General features: G+C 35.3%; 1 protein-coding gene across 1 annotated transcript in view; it reads right to left on the bottom strand.

The window, feature by feature from the left end:
- SLC4A7 (solute carrier family 4 member 7) overlaps nt 1-19,698 on the bottom strand; it is a 76,627-nt gene that overhangs the window by 22,281 nt on the left and 34,648 nt on the right. Inside the window, exons 3-8 of the mRNA XM_065753697.1 lie at nt 11,970-12,113; nt 11,088-11,223; nt 9,967-10,127; nt 7,746-7,934; nt 4,875-5,216; nt 815-930 (exon numbers count right to left, since the gene is read on the bottom strand). Coding sequence (XP_065609769.1) covers nt 815-930; nt 4,875-5,216; nt 7,746-7,934; nt 9,967-10,127; nt 11,088-11,223; nt 11,970-12,113 — 1,088 coding nt within the window. The remainder of the gene's footprint in view (nt 1-814; nt 931-4,874; nt 5,217-7,745; nt 7,935-9,966; nt 10,128-11,087; nt 11,224-11,969; nt 12,114-19,698) is intronic.

Below are 19,698 nucleotides of genomic sequence, written 5' to 3'. Positions count from 1 at the left end.
GCACCAATTACACTGCCACCTAGAGAACTTACAGATGGCCTCTTGAGTCCCACACCAAGTGTGCCACAACTACAGTGCCAGGAGACTGACTCCTGCCCAACAGGAGACAAGGCAGGTGTACAGAAGGACAGGCCAAGCAAAAACACAAAAATTGTGACAGAGGAGCAGGAATAAATGGCACCTGCTTTGATCAGATGAGAACTACAGTGTAAGTTTCCTTTGCTTAAGCATAATTCTTTAACATGGCAAATCAGTTTTCTTACTGTTACACAATACAGATGACGTTACAGACTGACTTTTACAGTAATGGCCGTAAGGCAACTTACCCGGCAAATTTTAATTATCAAAGAGGCATGGAATGAATTTAAAGTAGTACAAAAGATTTGATTCAGAATGTGATATTATATACTTCTAGTGATTAATATGAACAGTAACTTCTCTATAGCAAACTCTAAACAAAGAATGAATTCGCTTTAAGAGCCCTGTGCCTGCCCCCAAATAAAAGCACCTAGGAGAACATACTTCCACATTATCTATTAAATTGTTTTTATAAACATTTATAGCAGACCTGAAAACACCACCTTCTACATGAGAAAGTACAGAGGCTGCATTTATTAATTATCAAAATATCAATCACCGACCACCAAAGTAAAAGTTGAGTTCCACAGAATTACAAAATATTTGACATATATAGTCTATGCCACATTCTGATACTACACACAACTTGCATATAACTAACACTGCAGTAAGAGCTAATGCATTCTTTTGCTACATAGCTCTTGGGCTAAAAGCAAACACATTTAATATGACTTACCTTACTAAAATCAACAGTGCTGTTTTCTCTGCTTCCACCCGTCCCAGTACCTTTAACATCTCCACTCTTCCCATTGTCCAAATTTCCAGGTGCTGACTGAGGAGATGCTAACAGCCCTAAATTCAAATAAAGGAGATAAGTTCAAAATGGCATTGAAAGAAAACCAAGAATGCAACGCTATTAAAACTAAATGTGCCAGCTCACTTAAAGCAAATGTGCAAGTTATTCACAGTGCTCTACATTAGTATCAAAAATGCAATATTAACAATTCACTATGCTCTCAAAATAACAATACAAATAAAATAAATAAAAAATAAACACTGCCTTAGGCAATATGATGGCCATTTGTAGAGCCGTCATTAGAAAGTAAGAGAGACTCTGAGTATAGAAAAGTGTAACAAATGTTGACATTGTAACTGTAACCACCCAGTAGTTGTTAGACAGCATCTCCGCTATATTTAGAAGTCCATAAATACCAAACAAACACCTGTTACCTACAACCTTGCTGTGGAGTAGGTATTCCAATTGTAAAAAGATAGGCAAGCCTCAGGCTACAACTTTAAGAAGCAGTACCCCATTTGTTAACTAAACCTGTACAAGCAATTAGCACACTACATACAAACCCTGACTTCAATCTGCACAGCAAAGCTCTTAGTATTAACCCAACCAGATGACTACTGTACTAAATTGTCTCTCTAGCACATTAGCTGAAGAGTCATGTACAGTGAAAATAATTGTACAGCATCCCTCTGATACCTACACCAAGACACAACAATTTTGCACAGATGCTAAGCTAACACCAAATTGCATGTTCAGTGAAGGGTGCAAAAATAAAGTGACCCAAGCGTTCTAATATACATTTCACATTACCATGGTCAACCCCACATAAGTAGCACTTAAACTGGTCTGAGGATGCACAACTAAACCTAAATCCTATCTTTTGGATTACAGTTTTCCTTTGTTCAGATTAATGTGCATTAGAAGCACATTCTGCATTAACTATCTAAACTAGACGTTTCAGATGTGTGTTACGCTTGCTTTAACATGCTTCCAAAACAATAAGTCAACAAAGCCTAAAGCCTAAGGCTTGTATTTTATACAGAAAGTTTGTATTTAGATCAATCATCACTCCAGTCAAAATAAAGCCAAAGTCCTCACTGGCTACCTTCTGGCTAATGCACAGTTGCTTCCCTCCACGCTTACTATTTAGCAACTTAACGATACTTAACATTTCAATTTACAACTGAATTCGTTTTATTAGCTCCCCAAATTTATTTCTGAAAAACTCTTTCAAAGTGCCATCATCAATCAAAAACATGCAAGTCCAAGCCTTCAGCACTAATTTTCAATTCCATATCTTATATAAGTTTAAGTGGTGTGGTCAGTTTTTCCTGAAGCAAAAAAGCAAATGAAGTTAATAAGCTATAATTTCCTTTGTGAAATCTAACCATGCACAAGTAATTAGTTAACATTATAAATACTACATTCAGTTAGCTCAACTGATAATAATCACTTACTACCCTTATTCTCTGAGTTCAACACCTAAGCATGACTATTCCAACATGATTATGCCTGTACAGATGACAGTTAATAAGCAGTGGGTTAAAAAATAAAGGTAAATAGGTAAAAGCCTTCTTAATTATTTTCATTGAGCAGACTTCTGTAAAAGATGTTCTGAACATTATTTTATAAAGTCTTACAACAATTGGCAGTGAATTAAGAGATCTCATGTAACAAGCTCCTTTGCTGTTACTCACAGAGATTTAAAAAGTTTAATGACGCTAGTGAATTAAGTGCTCATCTTTAGCTCTGACACAGTTGCCCTCCCAGCTCATCCTACATAATTCATTATGTGAGTGTTCCAAAGACTGAAAAAATAAAGCTGTTCTTGATAGAAGACAAAAAAAAAAAAGGAATTTTAAAGAGAACCTTTTCCCTGGTTCGTTTTCTATAAACTGATGACTGGTTGATAAAAATCAAGTGTCAGTTTGAAAGTGTGCCTACCTTCCTGCCTTTTACAGTAAATTGCATGAATTTCAGCATCCTTCCAGCTATTTACAAATGAGTAAAGAAATTAAAACTGACTACCACAAGGACAGAAGAATGCTGAAAAGAAGAAAGCCATCTATTAGAAAATTAAAGCACTTTATTGAGAGGACGCAAACTCAAGTTAATCATCAAAATGTGGAAAAAATATGCAGGCTGCAGAATTACAGACCATGATCCCTAATGGAATGAACTTACAGAACTAGAGAAGTGTTTTTTTCTGACAAGGAAGATTATTTTCTCTTCAAAGTTCCCTTCTGAGCCTGTCTCACAGGACAGTTCAGTTACAGGCCAGAAATCATAGTCTGAGAATGTCTTCAAAAGCATCTGAAAGGAAAACATCTCTGTGTGCTCAGATGATGTCTCAATTTACAAACTGGGGGCAGGAAGAAAACCAAACAAAAGCAAAAATATTCCATCATTACTGGTCTTCATCTTTCTCTGGAAAGACACTTTATTTATGGACTAACTGGGAAATCATCCCTTTCAGATTTTTCAATTATGAGAAACAACCCCTTGTGGGACAAAAAAGCAACCTGAATGTGACTTGGATATTCTGGTGGAAAGCTTCAATAGTGATAGTAATAGCATCAAGTATTCAATCTTCATTTCTTTTCCTCCTCTTGGGTTCTTGAGATCTTGGGTCTGACATTCCTGTCAGATGAGCAGAAAATAAGAGAACTGAAAACTAATTACATCTGTTACTTTACTTCTGTTTTTTAATTATCTTAGAAAGGTCATCCATAAGAGAGGTTGGTCTTCGTGTGAATTCTCTTTATTTCCCTTAAGGGAGGCAGAGAGAGGTTTTTGTTCACGGTTCTGAACTGAAGTAAGGTTAGAAGTCTCTACCCAAGATTGTATGTCTGCAAAATAGCCTACTCTATCTGAATGATACTTAGACTAAATATATCCAAACAATGAAACAAATCGTATTTTTCAAATATAGTTTCTGCACAGCAGCAGAACAGGTGGAACGAAGTCCCAATAATTTTTCAATCTAATTACTAAATAAGAAAAGAAAGCAAGAAAAACTTCCCTGATGAAAGACTTGGGTGAAATCAGCTTTTGTTATTGTTTGTTTTAAATACACATAGAAACAAAGCAGAAAAACCTTAAAGCTAGATTATGGCAGGAAAAAATTCTTGATGGAACAAAAAAAATGCAGCAGAAGCTTGAAAGCTTAAATGCAAGGTCATGCCTCTAAAAAACAAGATTTATCCAAGAGAATGCTGAAGTCTCTATGTAGATGACAATTTTGCCAAAAGCAAAGCAAGTATTATATTAAGCAGAGAAAGATAATAGTAAGCTAATAAATTACTGAGCTCTGCCCTACAAATGTTCTGAACTAACATTACCTTATTGTTGCATATCAAACAACAAAACAATGTCGGATGTTGAAACACTTCACTATTGGAAAGCTACCTGGAAGCAGGTATGGATGAACTGAATCTGCCAGTTAGTTCAAACTACTACCATTTATAACGGTTCTGTTTTTTAAAAGCATAAAAGGAAAGATAAACCTGCTCAAAGATTTCATGACAGAACTAACCCATGAGTAAGATTCACTATTGCATTCTTCCTAATCATTTTTCTCTAATAATTCACTATGACTTAGGCTGTAGCTAGATCTGGATATCAATCACTTGTGTAAGTAAAACATTATCCGCTGACAAAAATACAATAAAAACAAAATCTGGCATGGTCTGTAAGTGAGTGAAAGAAAAAGGCCACTATTTTATGATATTTTGCTTACATGTTATATTTTAAAATCATCTTCCTTTTCAACTATACCAGTGAAGGTTAAACAATTTTTTTGCGAGCTTTCATTGAAAAGCTAAAAAGTTAGAAGTGCTGAATAAGAAAACAGTCACAAGTGAGAAGAAATAAAACATGCAGGTAGGAGTAACCGTTATCACAATCGCTTGTGCCCAAGTTAGGTGCCAAAAACATCACAATGCGAGTGATCCTGATGCAGAAAGCATCACACGTGGACAGCTTAAACTTTGACAGTTGCCTGGTGTTTTGCCAACATTCTCCTCTGTCTTCTCTTCCTGGCTTTCCTGCACTTCTAAGTCCTCCTCAGGTGGGTGGATAATTACTGAAGGAATATCCTTGCCCTGAAGTGGACTTGGCTGGACACTTGTGGTTGGCGGGTGGCTGCAGGTAGGACTGGAGGGTGGTGTGTTTTGAGGGGTAGTTACAGGGGTTGTACACCTTGAGGTTGCCGGGGTTCCAGCTCTTGAAGAGGGAAGAAGGTAATTGAGAAGAACTGACAAACGGTTTTCTCCTCTCAGGGAAATATTTGAGGCAGAGAGACCTCTTCGCAAAGAGTGGCGGGAGGCTGAAAGGCCTTCCCCTGAGATAAAACAAATGAAACACCATGAGGCTTACAACAGGGAAATACTAAATAAGAGAAACAAATACGGATTAACAATTTACATAGTAAATTGCAAGCTTTATGGGCCAAAAGTGTCATACTCATGCAAAGTAAGGCAAGTTAAGAGCAGGTCTGATTTTAGACATCAGAAAAGTCAGAAGTTGCTCATAAGCACTAATCAGAACACCAGAGATATGTGGGAGAAGATATTGTTTTAAGTCAGTGAGAGATTTTTTTTTAATATAAGAACAGAAGTTGAAAAACGGTATTTCTTGAAACTGACTCTTAACGTTTCCTAGACCTTATTCCAAATCACACAGAAGCTAATTCTAATACCATAAAAAAATCATTAGCAGTTAATACATTACAAGAGTTCACAATTAATTGCATTCATTATATATAAAGAATTGATATTTTTCTTACGAAAATATTTTTTAAAAGACCATGGTCAAATCATCAAGTCATGTTACATGCAACTGTCTTCCAACAAAGGTCTCGTTTGAATTGTAAGTTTTCTAGCCAGACGTAGTCCCAACACATTGTCTTAAAGAGGCCATAAAGAGGAATGTACATGGTTCCTTCCCCATTTTTTTTTGCTGAGACTTACCAAATATCCCCAATTTGCCTAAAACCAAACACATCTTTCCAAAGTTCACTTTCACTTTTCTTCCCCTATCCAGTCTCCACTGGACTCCTCCCCACTATTTTCACGTTAAAGAGAATGTTCTTGTCATAGTTACTTCAAGATTTCAGTTTGTAATGGATGCTAGTTCTTTCTAAAGCAGGAATAGAGACCATATCTTCATACTTACATCAAAATGTTTAGTTCTATTCACAACAATGACAAAAAAAAAAAAAGTAAAAAAAACACTTTTCCTGGGATGAAAATTGCCTTGAGAACAGAAACAATTACTTCTCCTACAATCCATGAAATCAAAGCCATGCTCTTTTTACATAAGATGCCATCAAGCAAAAACAAAAAAGCTAGACATATTTAGTCTCACATTTGTACTAGGCACTGTACAGAGACCAATACACTGGACAACTCCAGAACAACTTGCAAGACAGAGGTACAGAAACTATACCTAGGTAAATGTCACACACATTCCCCTGCAGCATGGAAATGTTGGTCCTACAGATACAAACAATTTAAAATAAGAACTAAAGTCTTAAATTTGTGCTACTAAAATGGCAGTACAGTGAAGTCAGGAGGACCAATAAAGCAAATTGGTTGAATTTTATCTGTATTAATCACTAAGGATAACAACTACACTAGATTTGTCAGAATGTTCAAACTGTGAACATCAGATATCCTAAAACTAAACATGCACATGTATAAGGTGCCTAAAAATTATTATGCACGAGTGTTTGTTTCACCAGTTTAGAAGAAAGTGACTACATGACAACAGAGGAAAAGTTAATGAGAATATGAAAACATTAACACTGGTGATATAGCTATGGATGGATAAAAGGATGGACAAAACCAAGTTCATATTTGAAAATTTCACATGTGCTAAACAAAGTTGGAAGAGTCAGAACTTCTATGGAAGAAATTACACTTTCAATCAGTCACATCTCCCTTCTAGAAAAAAATAATTCTGAAACTATCAGTGAAAAGTATGCATCATATACCCTCTAGCTAAGAACATGCATCAGAAAGTTTGGGTGAGAGAACACTCCACATACATACAGAACCTGGATCCAGTCCACCACTTAACTAAGCAGAGCTTATGGTCTAAGAAATGAGACATTTCCAACAACTGGAAAAGAACTTTTTTTACAAGGAGTGACTCACAAATCAGAGTTATGTTTTCACTGTACTAACAAATATAGCTTGAAATTTGACATGGCTTAGTTAATGCAAAGCATAAAAACAAAAAACAAAAAAGAGATGGAAACAAGCCATAAAAACAAAAGTAAATTGTTCTGCAGTTTAAAGTCTCTAAAAATACCTCTCCTATGTGTTTTTGTCCTCCCCCAGTTAAATCATTCTATATAAAACATGGCAAGAGCAGTGTTCTTGATAAAAGTAATTTCTTCACCATCAGAATAGCAAGCTCTCTCACCATGTAATCAACAGTGAATTTTAAGTCAGTAACTGTCAGCATCACTGAACCCACAACATGACCACAAAGCAAAATCTCTTGCATAAAATGAATAAACAAGCAGGAGATACCTGACAAGCATATGAAACAATGCTGAAGTTCCTCAAACATTATACATTTTATTCAAGCGTACTCTAAAAAGCATTAGGGCCCATGTGCTCCTATTTCTACACTTCAAAATACTAATGCATGCTACATATACAGGCAGGAGTGAAGCATTCGAGTGAATTCAAAAATATACAGAAACATCATTCATAGCTACACATGGCATTCACTGTTACTATTAGTTCACTGCTTAACAAGAAAACACTTATCTGCAATTATCAGCTGAATTTTCCTTCATCTCCCAGTGAAAAGATTATGTAACAGGTTAGAACAAATTGGACACTACAGCTTATCTCACCATTTCGTTCAAGCAAGTGAGGGTCAGAATGTTTCTTGCCTATATCTGCGAAAGACCGAACCAAGGGAATCCGATTGCTGAACTTTTTCTCATTCTGATGATGGTGCCTTTTTAGAAGCGCCTCTCTCACATTCTCCCGTATGGATTCATCCAGCTGGCCAGAAGCAATCATGTTGTCTAAAACCATATCTAGAGAACAGTAACAACAGAAAAACAAATTTTTATATATGTGGCTATTCTTTCACACACCCAAACGCTGTAGTTGCACCAAATCATACAAAAAAACAGAAACTGCATGATAAACTGAAATGCCTTTTCAGCATCAATGCCAACTTCAAGAATCCACAGGAAATTTTCAAAGATGTCATTAAACAAGTAAGTAAAACAGGGGATGTAGACCGAAAAATACTATTTACTAGCAGTGTCACTTTAAAAAATAAGTTAGCTAATATTTTATCATTTAACTTTCAATTGCAATTCCCTTTTAAAGAAATACCTGTGCATTCAACTGAAAGTGGACATACAAAGAAAGAATGCAGAACAGGCATCTTAAAGTATTAACCTGGTGTTCCCCATTTTAAAAGTATACATCTACACTAGAAGTAAAGTTGTAAGATAACGGGATGAATTCTCTAACTTCAGTCACTTTGAGAAGATTCGAGTTTCTGTGGCTGTTTACCTCATGTCATGTGATGCGCATACTTTAAAAAAGGAAACGTAAAATGAAAGCCAGCTGTATCATCTAAAACTGATTAACCAAATGACAAACAGTATCACGTTTCAAAGGTGCATATCATCAATGTGCTCTTGTCAATGAAAGTCTGCTGTGATCTTGTAGTTATTTTTATTTAGAAACACACACACCTGCGCAAAACAACAGTGCCCTACGTGATGCTCAACTTTTCAACATATTTTTCTGTTCTTAACTTGTGCATCAATAAACTGCATTGATAAACCCCCTAACTGCATAGAACTTTTCACAGTGAAAAAAAGTGATGGCTCAGAATGCTTTACAAGCAAAATTATATGCAATAAAGTCTCTGCCAGTACAGTACAAACTTCTTTGGGAATCACTGGTAACACAGTCCTTTGCTACGGCTTCTCAAAAGAAACTCCTGTTTGAGGGAGAACTATGAGCAACTGTTAGGCATTCCTAATTCAGGGAACTGAGACAAAACATTTATAGTCTTGTGAAGGTTAATAATCCTTGGCAGAGTATACTTTCATAATGGCACTAAACATGAAGTTCAAACAAATTAATGCAATCTCTTCATACGCTCCGGATCCTCCTAAAATATCTGCTACTAAAACAAATAGTGCTGTTTACACAGAATTAAGCAGTAACTATCTTTCTCATAAACTAACATTGCTGCTATAATTAATTAAAAAAACACACCTCAATTAATGATTGAAATATTGCTTTTACAAACCATGCGTGCTTTCCTTAGCAAGTCAGGAAAATAGGAAAGAAACACCAATTTCCTAAGAGAAATCTGAATTCTTAAAAGAAAAAATTCAAGCCATGTCAACTTAATGTCAAAACACCTTGTCCTTCACAAACATGTTGGGGAGCCCTAAGCCTAGCTAGCATGATTTCTGAGCAGGCATTCTACTATGTGGCACCTGTACAAGAGATACCAAGAAGATCAGGTAAAACTAGCTCATTCAAAGCTAGGCATTCAGGCTAAACAAGAGTAACATTGATTAAAAAAAAAGCTTTCCAAGCTGATTTTATAGTACTCAAAATGACCATGTGGTTAGTGAAGCCATTCAACATAGTAGGTCATACATTTAATTTATTTCTACTCACATCTTACAAAGGCGAAAAAATAACAAATGTGCAACACTCAACTGCACTAATGGCATCAAGTTAACATCAGCCAAGTTATGATTAATAATTATGGTACTAAAGTGTACAAGTAAGTTCTAAAATGCTCTGGAAAATATTTACACCTCATCTGTAGACACAAAGAACATATTCAGGAGTTAGAACAAAGGTAAATTCTGGATCTCATCCTAAAAACATGTAAATAAAGGAGGAGCTACTCAACCAGCAGTGTTCCTTCTAAGTGAAAATCCAGCTTTTTATAACCAGATGAAAAAAGCTGCAGAAAGTGTGCACATACCTATTTCTTCAATAGTGTATTTTCAAGAATATAGAAAAAAGCATTTAAAGTAGAGATTAAAATGTAAAGCATTTCAAGAAAGGTTTTGCTTCAACCTGCTATCTCATCTAGCGTGTTAGCTCTCATGTCCAACATGACCGTCCCATTAAGAATACAGCTTCGCAGTTCAAAGAGACTGTGTAGAGACAGAGTTGCTACATAAGGCTTGCTCCACCGATCACCACCATCTTCTACATCCTCTTCAAATTTTAGCCACCTGAAATGAATACACATACAAATATTTATATTTCTCCTGGAAAACAGGCAACTTAGCAAGTCCTTTCCTCTGTGGCTCTGAGCAACACTGAAGAGGGAGATCCATCAGCACATACTGACTCTCATTTCTGAGACAGCTGAGCAGGTTAATGGTTAGAACACTTATCCAGCTCTTTGCCCATGCTCAGCTGTTTTAGTTCTAGTCCATTTTGTTTCACCATGTTTGAACGATACCCATGTATTCATAAATTCATAAGAACAGTGTAGGATCGTGTTATGTTACTTGATCTGCTTCCTACTTTGTCTGCATTCTAGGATTAGAAAGCTGTCTGAAAGGCATTGTATACAATGTTCAATTCTACAGTGACAAGACATTCAAGAGTTAAGTAGCATTGATGTTTAACTATTAATTGTCCTTTATTCTAAATAATAGGTATGATAGAAGCTGAACTTCTGAAAAAGCCAGAATATAATAAAGTGATTGGAAGTATCGCATCTGGAAGAGTGTATATTACAACACTTGTAGAAGGAGAAAAAAAAATTAACTGTGGCCTCCTACAATGCATGCACGCAACCTTTCAAAACAAACTAATTAAGTTTTAAAAAGCTTCCTAAGAAGAACATATGCAAATACCCAATATTATTCAGTTTTTATTAAAAAAAAAGCCACCAACTTAGCAACAATAATAGAGCAATGATTTCTGAGACAGTAAATTCTGTGCTACATGGTTGAATATCTGTATTAATAAACACCCTTTGTGAACTTGCAGCAGTGAAAATTCATGGTCATATGGGAAGCCATATTAATTTTTCCAGAATTAGACAATAAAAGTTTTTGTCTTCTGAGAGCGAATGGAAAAACTCCTACAACTCAAGAAAATTCCAACCCAGATCTAGTTTTCAGTTCTTTAAAATAAAAACATTAGAAGATGCACCTTGAAACAACCTACTTTTAGCTTACCTAGCAGTTTCTTTCCATTCATACTCTTCTCCATCCCTGAAGCAAAGTTCATCCATTTCAGTGAAGAGATCATGAGGAATGTGTTCATCATCATCTTCAGTACCCAAGATAAACTGCACTCGTTGGGATGGCGTGTCTTGAAGAAAAAGAGAAACTCAACAACCAAAATAACTCACACTTCTATCATTGAAGAAATGAAGTGTAACAGTTACATTTCCCAGCCCTAGCAAGTAACACGCAGCACAAAATTCTCTTGAAGATAATCTTCTAGATTCAGATGTAAGATCTGAAGCACTAATAAACTCAGAACTAATTTTTGCTTTTGCAATGTTGTCATCATCGAATAACCCATTTTTGAAAAAAGCTCTTGAAAATATTAATAATATCTGTGAGTATCTACAGCAGATTTTCTCTGCCCCAGATTTAATATATTCAAAGAAATCCATCAAGACTAAATCTGAGAAGGCAGTTACTATCAGACAACTGGAAGACTCAAATATTCTAAGATCATGGATCAAGTTACCATGGCAAATGCTCCCTCATAGCTCTAATCCACACTTTTGAAAAGTATTGAGTGACAGAGGAAATATAAGATCACAAAATCTGAGAAATGCAGTCTAGTGCAAGTAACCAATATTATTATGCTAAAGAGTATTAATTACCCAGTCTAACCTATTCAATGCAGGCTGTTTGGGACTTCAGGTGTCTAAACAACTTCACGATTATATAAAACACAGCCAACAAAATGTTTTCCTGACTGGAGATAAGAAACGCAAAATTACAGTAAGAATAAAAGAAATAGCGTGAACAATGCTTGAGCACAAAGTAACTATTACAAGCTTATTTTCAAGAGGCACAAAATACTCCAGAAGAATTTCTTACCATATGATGGAGATTCTCTGCCATCCTCTCTATCAGCTTCTTTTTCTTTTTTTCTTCTGTGATGTCTATGCCCACGATGTCTATGCCGTCGACGACCTTGCTTTCCAAATGGGACATGAACACCAATATACACAGCTCTGTGGCCTGTCAAAGAAAGTTCAGGAGAAAACAATTATACAAAAAAAAAAAAAAAAAAGACCTCCTGCCCAAAATTTAGAATCGTCATCAAAAAGACACAGAATTTGACAAAGTCAAGAAGAAATCCAAAACTACTTGGCAAAACTGTTTATTGAATTACTGTTGCCATTTGCTTTCTATCCCTCCCCATAAAGGAACTGGTGTTACACTCATTTCCTAAGTAAACTGGGTAAGAATAAACTGTGGCCCAATTCAAGATCTCAGTCATGAAGTACATAATATAGAAACATGGGACTTTATCTACTATTATCATAAAAGTAGCTATCTGATAAACACCAGGGAACTAGAAGCACAGTAGAAGAAATCACAAGACACTTAGTTACTGAAAATCATCATATAAACTTCGTTAAGAAGTTTATAAGCCATAGCTTGTAACTCAGGAGTTTTCTCTCATTGTCAATATTCCTAAATATCATATGACACACTTAGGTGAACCTGATGTTTAAATATACCATTAATCTAGTATGAGGAAGGTAACAGAAACATATACAAATTTGCAATATATAATATTGTATATAATATATATAATAATAATAAAATAACATGTATAATAATAAAATATATAATAATATATAAAATAACATATACAAATATACAAATTTACACCCAAAATGTTACACAATTTACACAAAGTTCTTTGTGTTGTTTTTTTTCCTCTTCTCCTTTTTTGATTCTAGAATCTTTTAATAATTTTTCATACCATATCCTCAAAGTAGTGCAAACAGCTCTTTAAAACATTTACTTTCAACATCTCTTTTCTTTTAAGCTTTGTTCATTAAGGCAACACTAGCACCAACAGCCTGGCAGAAGATATCAATCAGATTGCTTTGAACAAACTACTGCCATGTTTATTGTAATATAGTTGGCATATACAGTAATCTTTTCAATTTGTTCTTAAACAATCTCAGGAAGAATCACATTAATGATAAGCATGGAGGTTAACACTACTTTGTTTTATATTGTAGAAGAGTCATTACAGAAAGCTGACATTAGCAAAAGGAAAAGGAAGTGGTTTTCCACTACTCAGAGAAACATAAATTCAGCAAATTTACAGAAGTCAAGCAAGTACCCAGGAGTTGTAAATATACACATACATGCATGTATGCATATATATAAATATTATAAACATTGAAGAATCTGGCCATTACAGAGCTTTGAAAAGGTAATAAAAAAATGTGGCAGTATGCCAAATTTGCCTCCCAAAAAACAGCACCTCTAAGCCCTCCCCAAAATATGAATTTTTTTCATAATACATTTTAAACAGTATTTTCACGGTACTGTACAAAAGAGAAGGCGAACACCAAACAAAAAAAAATTATGAACAAATTCAGTGTTTGTTTTATCTGCTGAAGCCTGCTTTCCAAATTATGGGACCTGACTCTTGATGCAATTTGAACACTATGCTTTAATTAGAGCTGACTGACTGGGACCAAATTGGAAATGAAGCATATTAAAAAATGTGTTTCCATTAAGAGTGGAAAATTGATTAAAGTGTTGATGGATTTATTACTCCTATTTATAGAAAGAGAATCTTTCTTGAGTTTCCTACAAAAAGCTGATCCTCCACCCTCCCTAATAACTGCATGAGAGGTTAATTTCAGAGCAATTATCACCAATGGGATAGCTGAATGTTAAAACAGACAATAGTTCATTGATGTTTGCTACTCAACTTTTAGGTTATCACAGAGACACAGAAAGAACCTTCCAATGGCTTATACTACCCTTCAGCCCTCACTGTCCACAAGCCACTTGTGTGAATTTCCTCATGCAGATGCTGTTTGGAACAAGAATATCTTCTCCAATTACTTTTGTACCTGTTTTGTACCTGTACAGTGATCTAGCACCTATATCCGCAGCTGTATTTCAGGACTAACATGAAACACAGACAAGCCAGATGACTTTCAGTAAAGTAAAATGCATCACAATCCAATGTGATTCTATCAGTATTACTTAAAGAGAAGAAAAAGTGAAAAAAACCTCTAAATTTATTTACTTATAGGAAAATGGGAAGTCCAATACACTAATCAAGTTTGGCTGTTGAAGGCAAGTGGTTGTTGGTTTTTTTTTGTTTTATTTAAACCACGGACACACATAAGCAAAGAAATCTCTACTACTACCTATAAAATCTAAAAATGCTACTGTTGGATGCTGCCAAGTATATTAACACCAAAAGGCAGGGTAAAACTGCCCAAGAATTACACAAGTTTAACCTTTATTCTAACTTGACAAAAAAGAGCACTAAAAAGTCCCTGAACATAAAGACAGTTGTTTTGAGTAGGCCTGTGTTCCTTTGGTTTCATTATTTAGGTAGCAGTAATTAAAGCTGGAAAATGAACATCTGTATTTCCAATAAATTAAAACAAAGAAATCAACAACATTTTTCTCCTTCATTCCCAATGAACTGGGCAACATGGCTTACAGATCCCTTCATCCAGGCTTAAAAAATAAAAAAAATAATTAAAAAATCCAGCAACAGAATTAAACTCTAAAAGGCCAGAATTCATATTATTGGCATCCATGTTACTTTAAACAGAACACAATCTTTTATCTAAATATTATTTTTAAAAGCTTAAAAGGTACAACTGCTTGACCTTCAAAGCTTAACTCACACAAACACATCTGTACCATAGTACCACTCCCAAGCAAAGCTTGTTAAAGAATTACATTAAACCTATCATCAATAGAATTAGTACACTGTCTGATACTAAATTTAGTGATATAGAACTCGAGAGATAATTGTTCATTTTAATCTAACATGACTTTATCCAAGCTTAGCTGTTCAAATCCACCAAGGGTATTTACTATTAAGGCCCTTATCCCTGCGAAACAAATTTAAATATTAGAAGTTTGCTGCACATCTCAATTAGATACTCTTATTCTGCAAGTCAGTTTATATAAAGTCCTATAAAATGACAGAACAAAACCCACTGTGCTTCATTTCCTGATTCCTATACAGAGCCCTAAGAAAATGGTGACTGAAGACTTCTGAAGTCAAAAACATACATCCAGAATGCTCTGATGTGGCAAATGTGTACATACACTTCCATACAGGAATTCCTTTTTTCTAACCATCACTGATAAATAGATGACTTTCAAGCTTCATACAAAGGAAAACATTCTTCCTCATGTTACCAAGGAAAACCAAGTTTATAACTATGTGAAAAGAAACACTATACATTCTCAAATCTTGATCCTTAGAAATTTGAACTGCAGAGATGCTAATTAATGTTGCATGAGTCATCTGAAGACTCACTAGCTGGTACCAAATCTAAAAGCAGGAACAACTTCAAAGTTGAAGCTATCTTTTTGATCAAGTTGCTCAGGACGACAGTCAAGTTTTGAGAATATGAAATGACAGATACTCTACAGTCTCTGTGGGCCACCCATTCCAACACATGATCAAATCCTCTACGAAAACAGTGTCATGATGCAGAAGCTGCACTTCCCATTTTGCATCTTCGTATCTGTTCCCCCTTCACTGTGCATCTCTGGCAAGAGACTCACTCCACCGTCTCCATAAGCTCCGTATAGTCAGTTGATGGTAAAGACTTTATAAAAGAAATTGCTATTTGTCAAGATCTTCAGATAAGAAACTGGAAAGATCATTTATTTTACAGAGAAGCCTGTTTGTGTGTGATCATCATGGTTTTCCAAGCATCAATTTTCTAAGAGTGTTATTATAACCAAAGGGTCTTTTTCTGTGTTTTGTTAAAATAATTACTTTACAGAGATTATAATTTCCCTTGAGAACAAAATATCTGAAATCAATTTTTTTCTCAACAGATTTATATAAAGGAATAAAATAAATTATTCTACAAAGGGTTATATGCCCTAGCTAGAGGCCACAGTGCAATATATTTTAGAAGCTAGGCCCTATTCTGAAATCTGCTGTTGCTCCTAGTAATTAAAGAATCTGAGAATATGCTCTTTGTACTGAAATATCCAGGCAGATAGAACTGAAAAGCATAACTGAAAACTTTTGTATGCACAGCATATGGTAAAGCATCTCAGTAAGAAAGAGTGTTTTCTCACTACACAATGAAAGCCTGCATCACATTATGCTGACTGGCAGAAGCAATAAATACCACAACTCTCATTACTCACAGAAGTGGTTTTCTTCTTGTAGATTCAAAATCCAATTTGAGTTGGTAGCAGCAGTCAGAAGAGAAAAGCACTCTGAATGTTTAGTGTTTGACTTAACAGTATTTAAGAACGCACTGTCAGTAATTACATCAGACGTGCAGGTAGCAACAGTAATGGGAAAAGCCTAGTGCCAGCTGACAAAGCTGCACGGGGATTCCAGTACTGCATGTCCGCAGGTCTATCCTAAGGCTTTGTGGCCTGAAGTCAGCACCCATCTCTGTAGCCAAGGGAAGGATCCAGCACTGGGTGTCTGAGGGAACTGCCTGCCCTCACACCACACATCCAAACCAGGCCACAGCTGGGTATGATGCTCTGAGCTCAAGGGCCTCCTCCAGGCTGCCTCTGTAGCAACACTCAGAAAGAAGAATACAGAGTAGAAAACTCAAATTAAATTCACACAAAAGTTTCATTAAGTACAATGGCTGGCCTTCCCAAAGATGCCAAGCTCTGTAAGGACATTGGCTTACACAGTCAAAATACACTCTTGTTACTGATCTGACTACACTCCTCTATCTTGTACAAGTGCTGCACAACATCTTTAAATGAACGAACTTGCTTCCCAAGCACATCTATTTCCTGATCTTTGTAAGGTAAGAAAAACATTACGGAGGGAATCTTGTCCCATACAAAGGTTATACTCTCTGAGGAAAAGCTTTCACAGTTGCTTTACAAAATAAGTATTCAGAAATCGAACTTAAACATCACACTTCACAAGTTTCAAACTGGTTTGACAAGTTAACTTTAAATGAATTTCAAATGGAGTCATCTACTCAACAGGAATTCTGAGATCAAGCTACAAATGCAGCCAATTTTTAGAACAGCTGATTTTAAAAGGACTAAAAGCAGTAAACATTATGAAAAACCATCAAGAAACAATAGGCTGCAGAATAGTACAGTCTCCTGTTTCTTCTGCCTCACTTCAAAAATCTTTACTTGAGCAATCTGGGGCCATAAAGTCCATTTCAAAGTTTTAAGTTTCAATTGTACTGTTAGATAAAACTTCCCTTTCATGACTCTAATGCTCAAGTAACATTTTTAAATGTTTCAGATTATGAAAATGACAAAAATTAGCTTTTCACAAAATCTGTGACACTTGTGTTCTTACTGGATATATAAAAATGTTCTCTCACATACAGTAAGTTCGCAAATAAAGACATAAATACACACCTTATGCCAAAAACTTTTAAATGGGATTGCTCACATCTTGATTTATTTTACTTTAAATATATATTTTAAATCTTTATGCTACGTAAAAGGCATTGTCTTGTCTTTAACAGAATCTTTCTTAAATATATATTTGTTTTAAGAAGAAACACTAAAATTTGCACAAGTGTGTTGAGATGATGCAGTAGTCATTTGCCAGGAACATGAATTTCAGAGCATGGTAGTTAATGCTTCTTTTTCAATTCACCTCCTGTTAAGATACTATCAGTAGTTCTCACAATGATTTTTTGTTGTTTTTTCATAAATAAATCAACAAACAAAACTTCTTGCCTCAAGTAACTTCAAGAGCTCCAGTAACACACAAGTAAATTCTCATATTTTCAGTTTGGCAGAATAAGAAGCAGATTCCCCAAAAGGATGCTCTAGAAATTAGAAATAACTCTCTGCCTTGAGAAACAACATGAACACTGAAAACTGTGTCTAGTCAATTTGGGTGCTCTAATGAGCTTTCTGTCTATATATTAAGGTTACCACATTTCCTTCTTAAAAGTCAGTCTGAAAATAGTTGGTAACATTTGTTATGGGCTTTGTAATTAGTACTGTAAATAACAGTATGCTTTAAGAAAGTTGAGGAAAAATATTCTCTCTGCATAGAAGTTTGAATAGTAATTGAACAGTAAAACAAGTCATGTGAAACTTGACTGTAGACTGTAAAATGCAGAACTCCCACAGCAAAAATATAACTGCAAATTTCAGCACACGTGACAAAGGTGTGATGCAACCTAACATTTCCTTAATCAAGACTGCATTAAAAGTCATAACACAAAAAGATCCTTGATGTTTGTGACTTACAGAGAAGAGTTAAAGACACGCAACATTTATTTCTGAACAAAATGGACAGAACTTATTTTGTACCAAGTGCCTGCATTACTGGTGCAAGTCAATATTTTTGCTGATGTTGCATAAGAATCAGAGGATGACTAACATTCCTGACTAGACCTGTACTTAAACAGACTTTTTTGCTTGCTTGCATTCAGATAAATTTAAGCATTAAAATTCAAGAATATCACAGGAGAAGATGGATGAAATGTGATCTGCAAGAATCATTAATGATCATGCTTAATTTTTGTTTTTATAAGTGGTTTCACACCACTGTACTTCACTTTGATCACATAAAACAGTACAGCTTCACAAAAAATAGCATTTCAAAACCCACTGTCCCCCTCACTCCAATCAAATAGGGCTCTTCTCTAGATCGTTAAGTCTTTTAAAGGTTGAAACATTTACTCCACAGTTTGAGGACCATGAAGAAACATGCTCTGTGCTGCCTGTCTAAATTAACCAGCCTGCTATTCAGAACACGACAATGTAAATTCTAAGCATACTTTCTATAAGGGCCAAGAGCTGCAACACTGTAATGTCTTACATTTACCACTCCTTTACCTGTTCTGCTAAAACATTTCACATCAACTATTCACGGGTTTTTCAACATTTGTAATTTCGATGCATCTAAAAGGCAGAATAATATTAAACCTACCACCTAAATTTAAAAAATTAAAATAAAAAAAAAACCACACACCAACATAGCAGTACATTCCACTACAAATTACAGCATAAGTTCTCTTAGTTCCCCAAAGCCCTTTTATAGCACTGACACAATTTATAATTGTTCCCAGCACATTAAGCTGCAAAACATTAGCAGAGAAAGTTTTCCACTTAGATACACAATATTCACTTCTAGAGGGGGAAAAAACTGCAGGATTATTCATCTACTTATCAACTAAGATTAACAGAAAAGCACAGCTGTTTTCTTAAAGGAAAAATACGGCTTTAAGCCATCCAGGTATCAGAGCTAATAGGGTCACTTGAAATGTAAACACTACTTACACCTGCCACAGGATAGCGTTAGAGTAGCTAGTAAATCATCTTAACTCTTGAAAGCTGCTTCTCGGATTTGTGCCACAGAATACTATTCTGCTGAGACGGACACTCAACCTCAGATTTTCTTCTGGAACAAAACCTGTTATGTGTAAACTCCTTATCTTTGCTATGCCTGTAACTTGCCTTCTGTTATTCTCAGCAGACATCTTTTTTCCATTAAGCTAGATCTGGTCTATGCATTCAAAAAATCTACCTGAAAAACCACATTTGAGAAGACCTAATAGTATCAAGCCAAACATACCAACTCAGGTTTAAGAAAGCTTTCCTTAAATATGGTTCTTAA

The sequence above is a fragment of the Cyrtonyx montezumae genome, unplaced genomic scaffold (assembly GCF_038088225.1).
Source record: "Cyrtonyx montezumae isolate F1298 unplaced genomic scaffold, pur_monq_1.0 scaffold_8, whole genome shotgun sequence".
NCBI lineage: Eukaryota > Metazoa > Chordata > Aves > Galliformes > Odontophoridae > Cyrtonyx > Cyrtonyx montezumae.
This window is presented reverse-complemented; position numbering and strand designations above follow the sequence as displayed.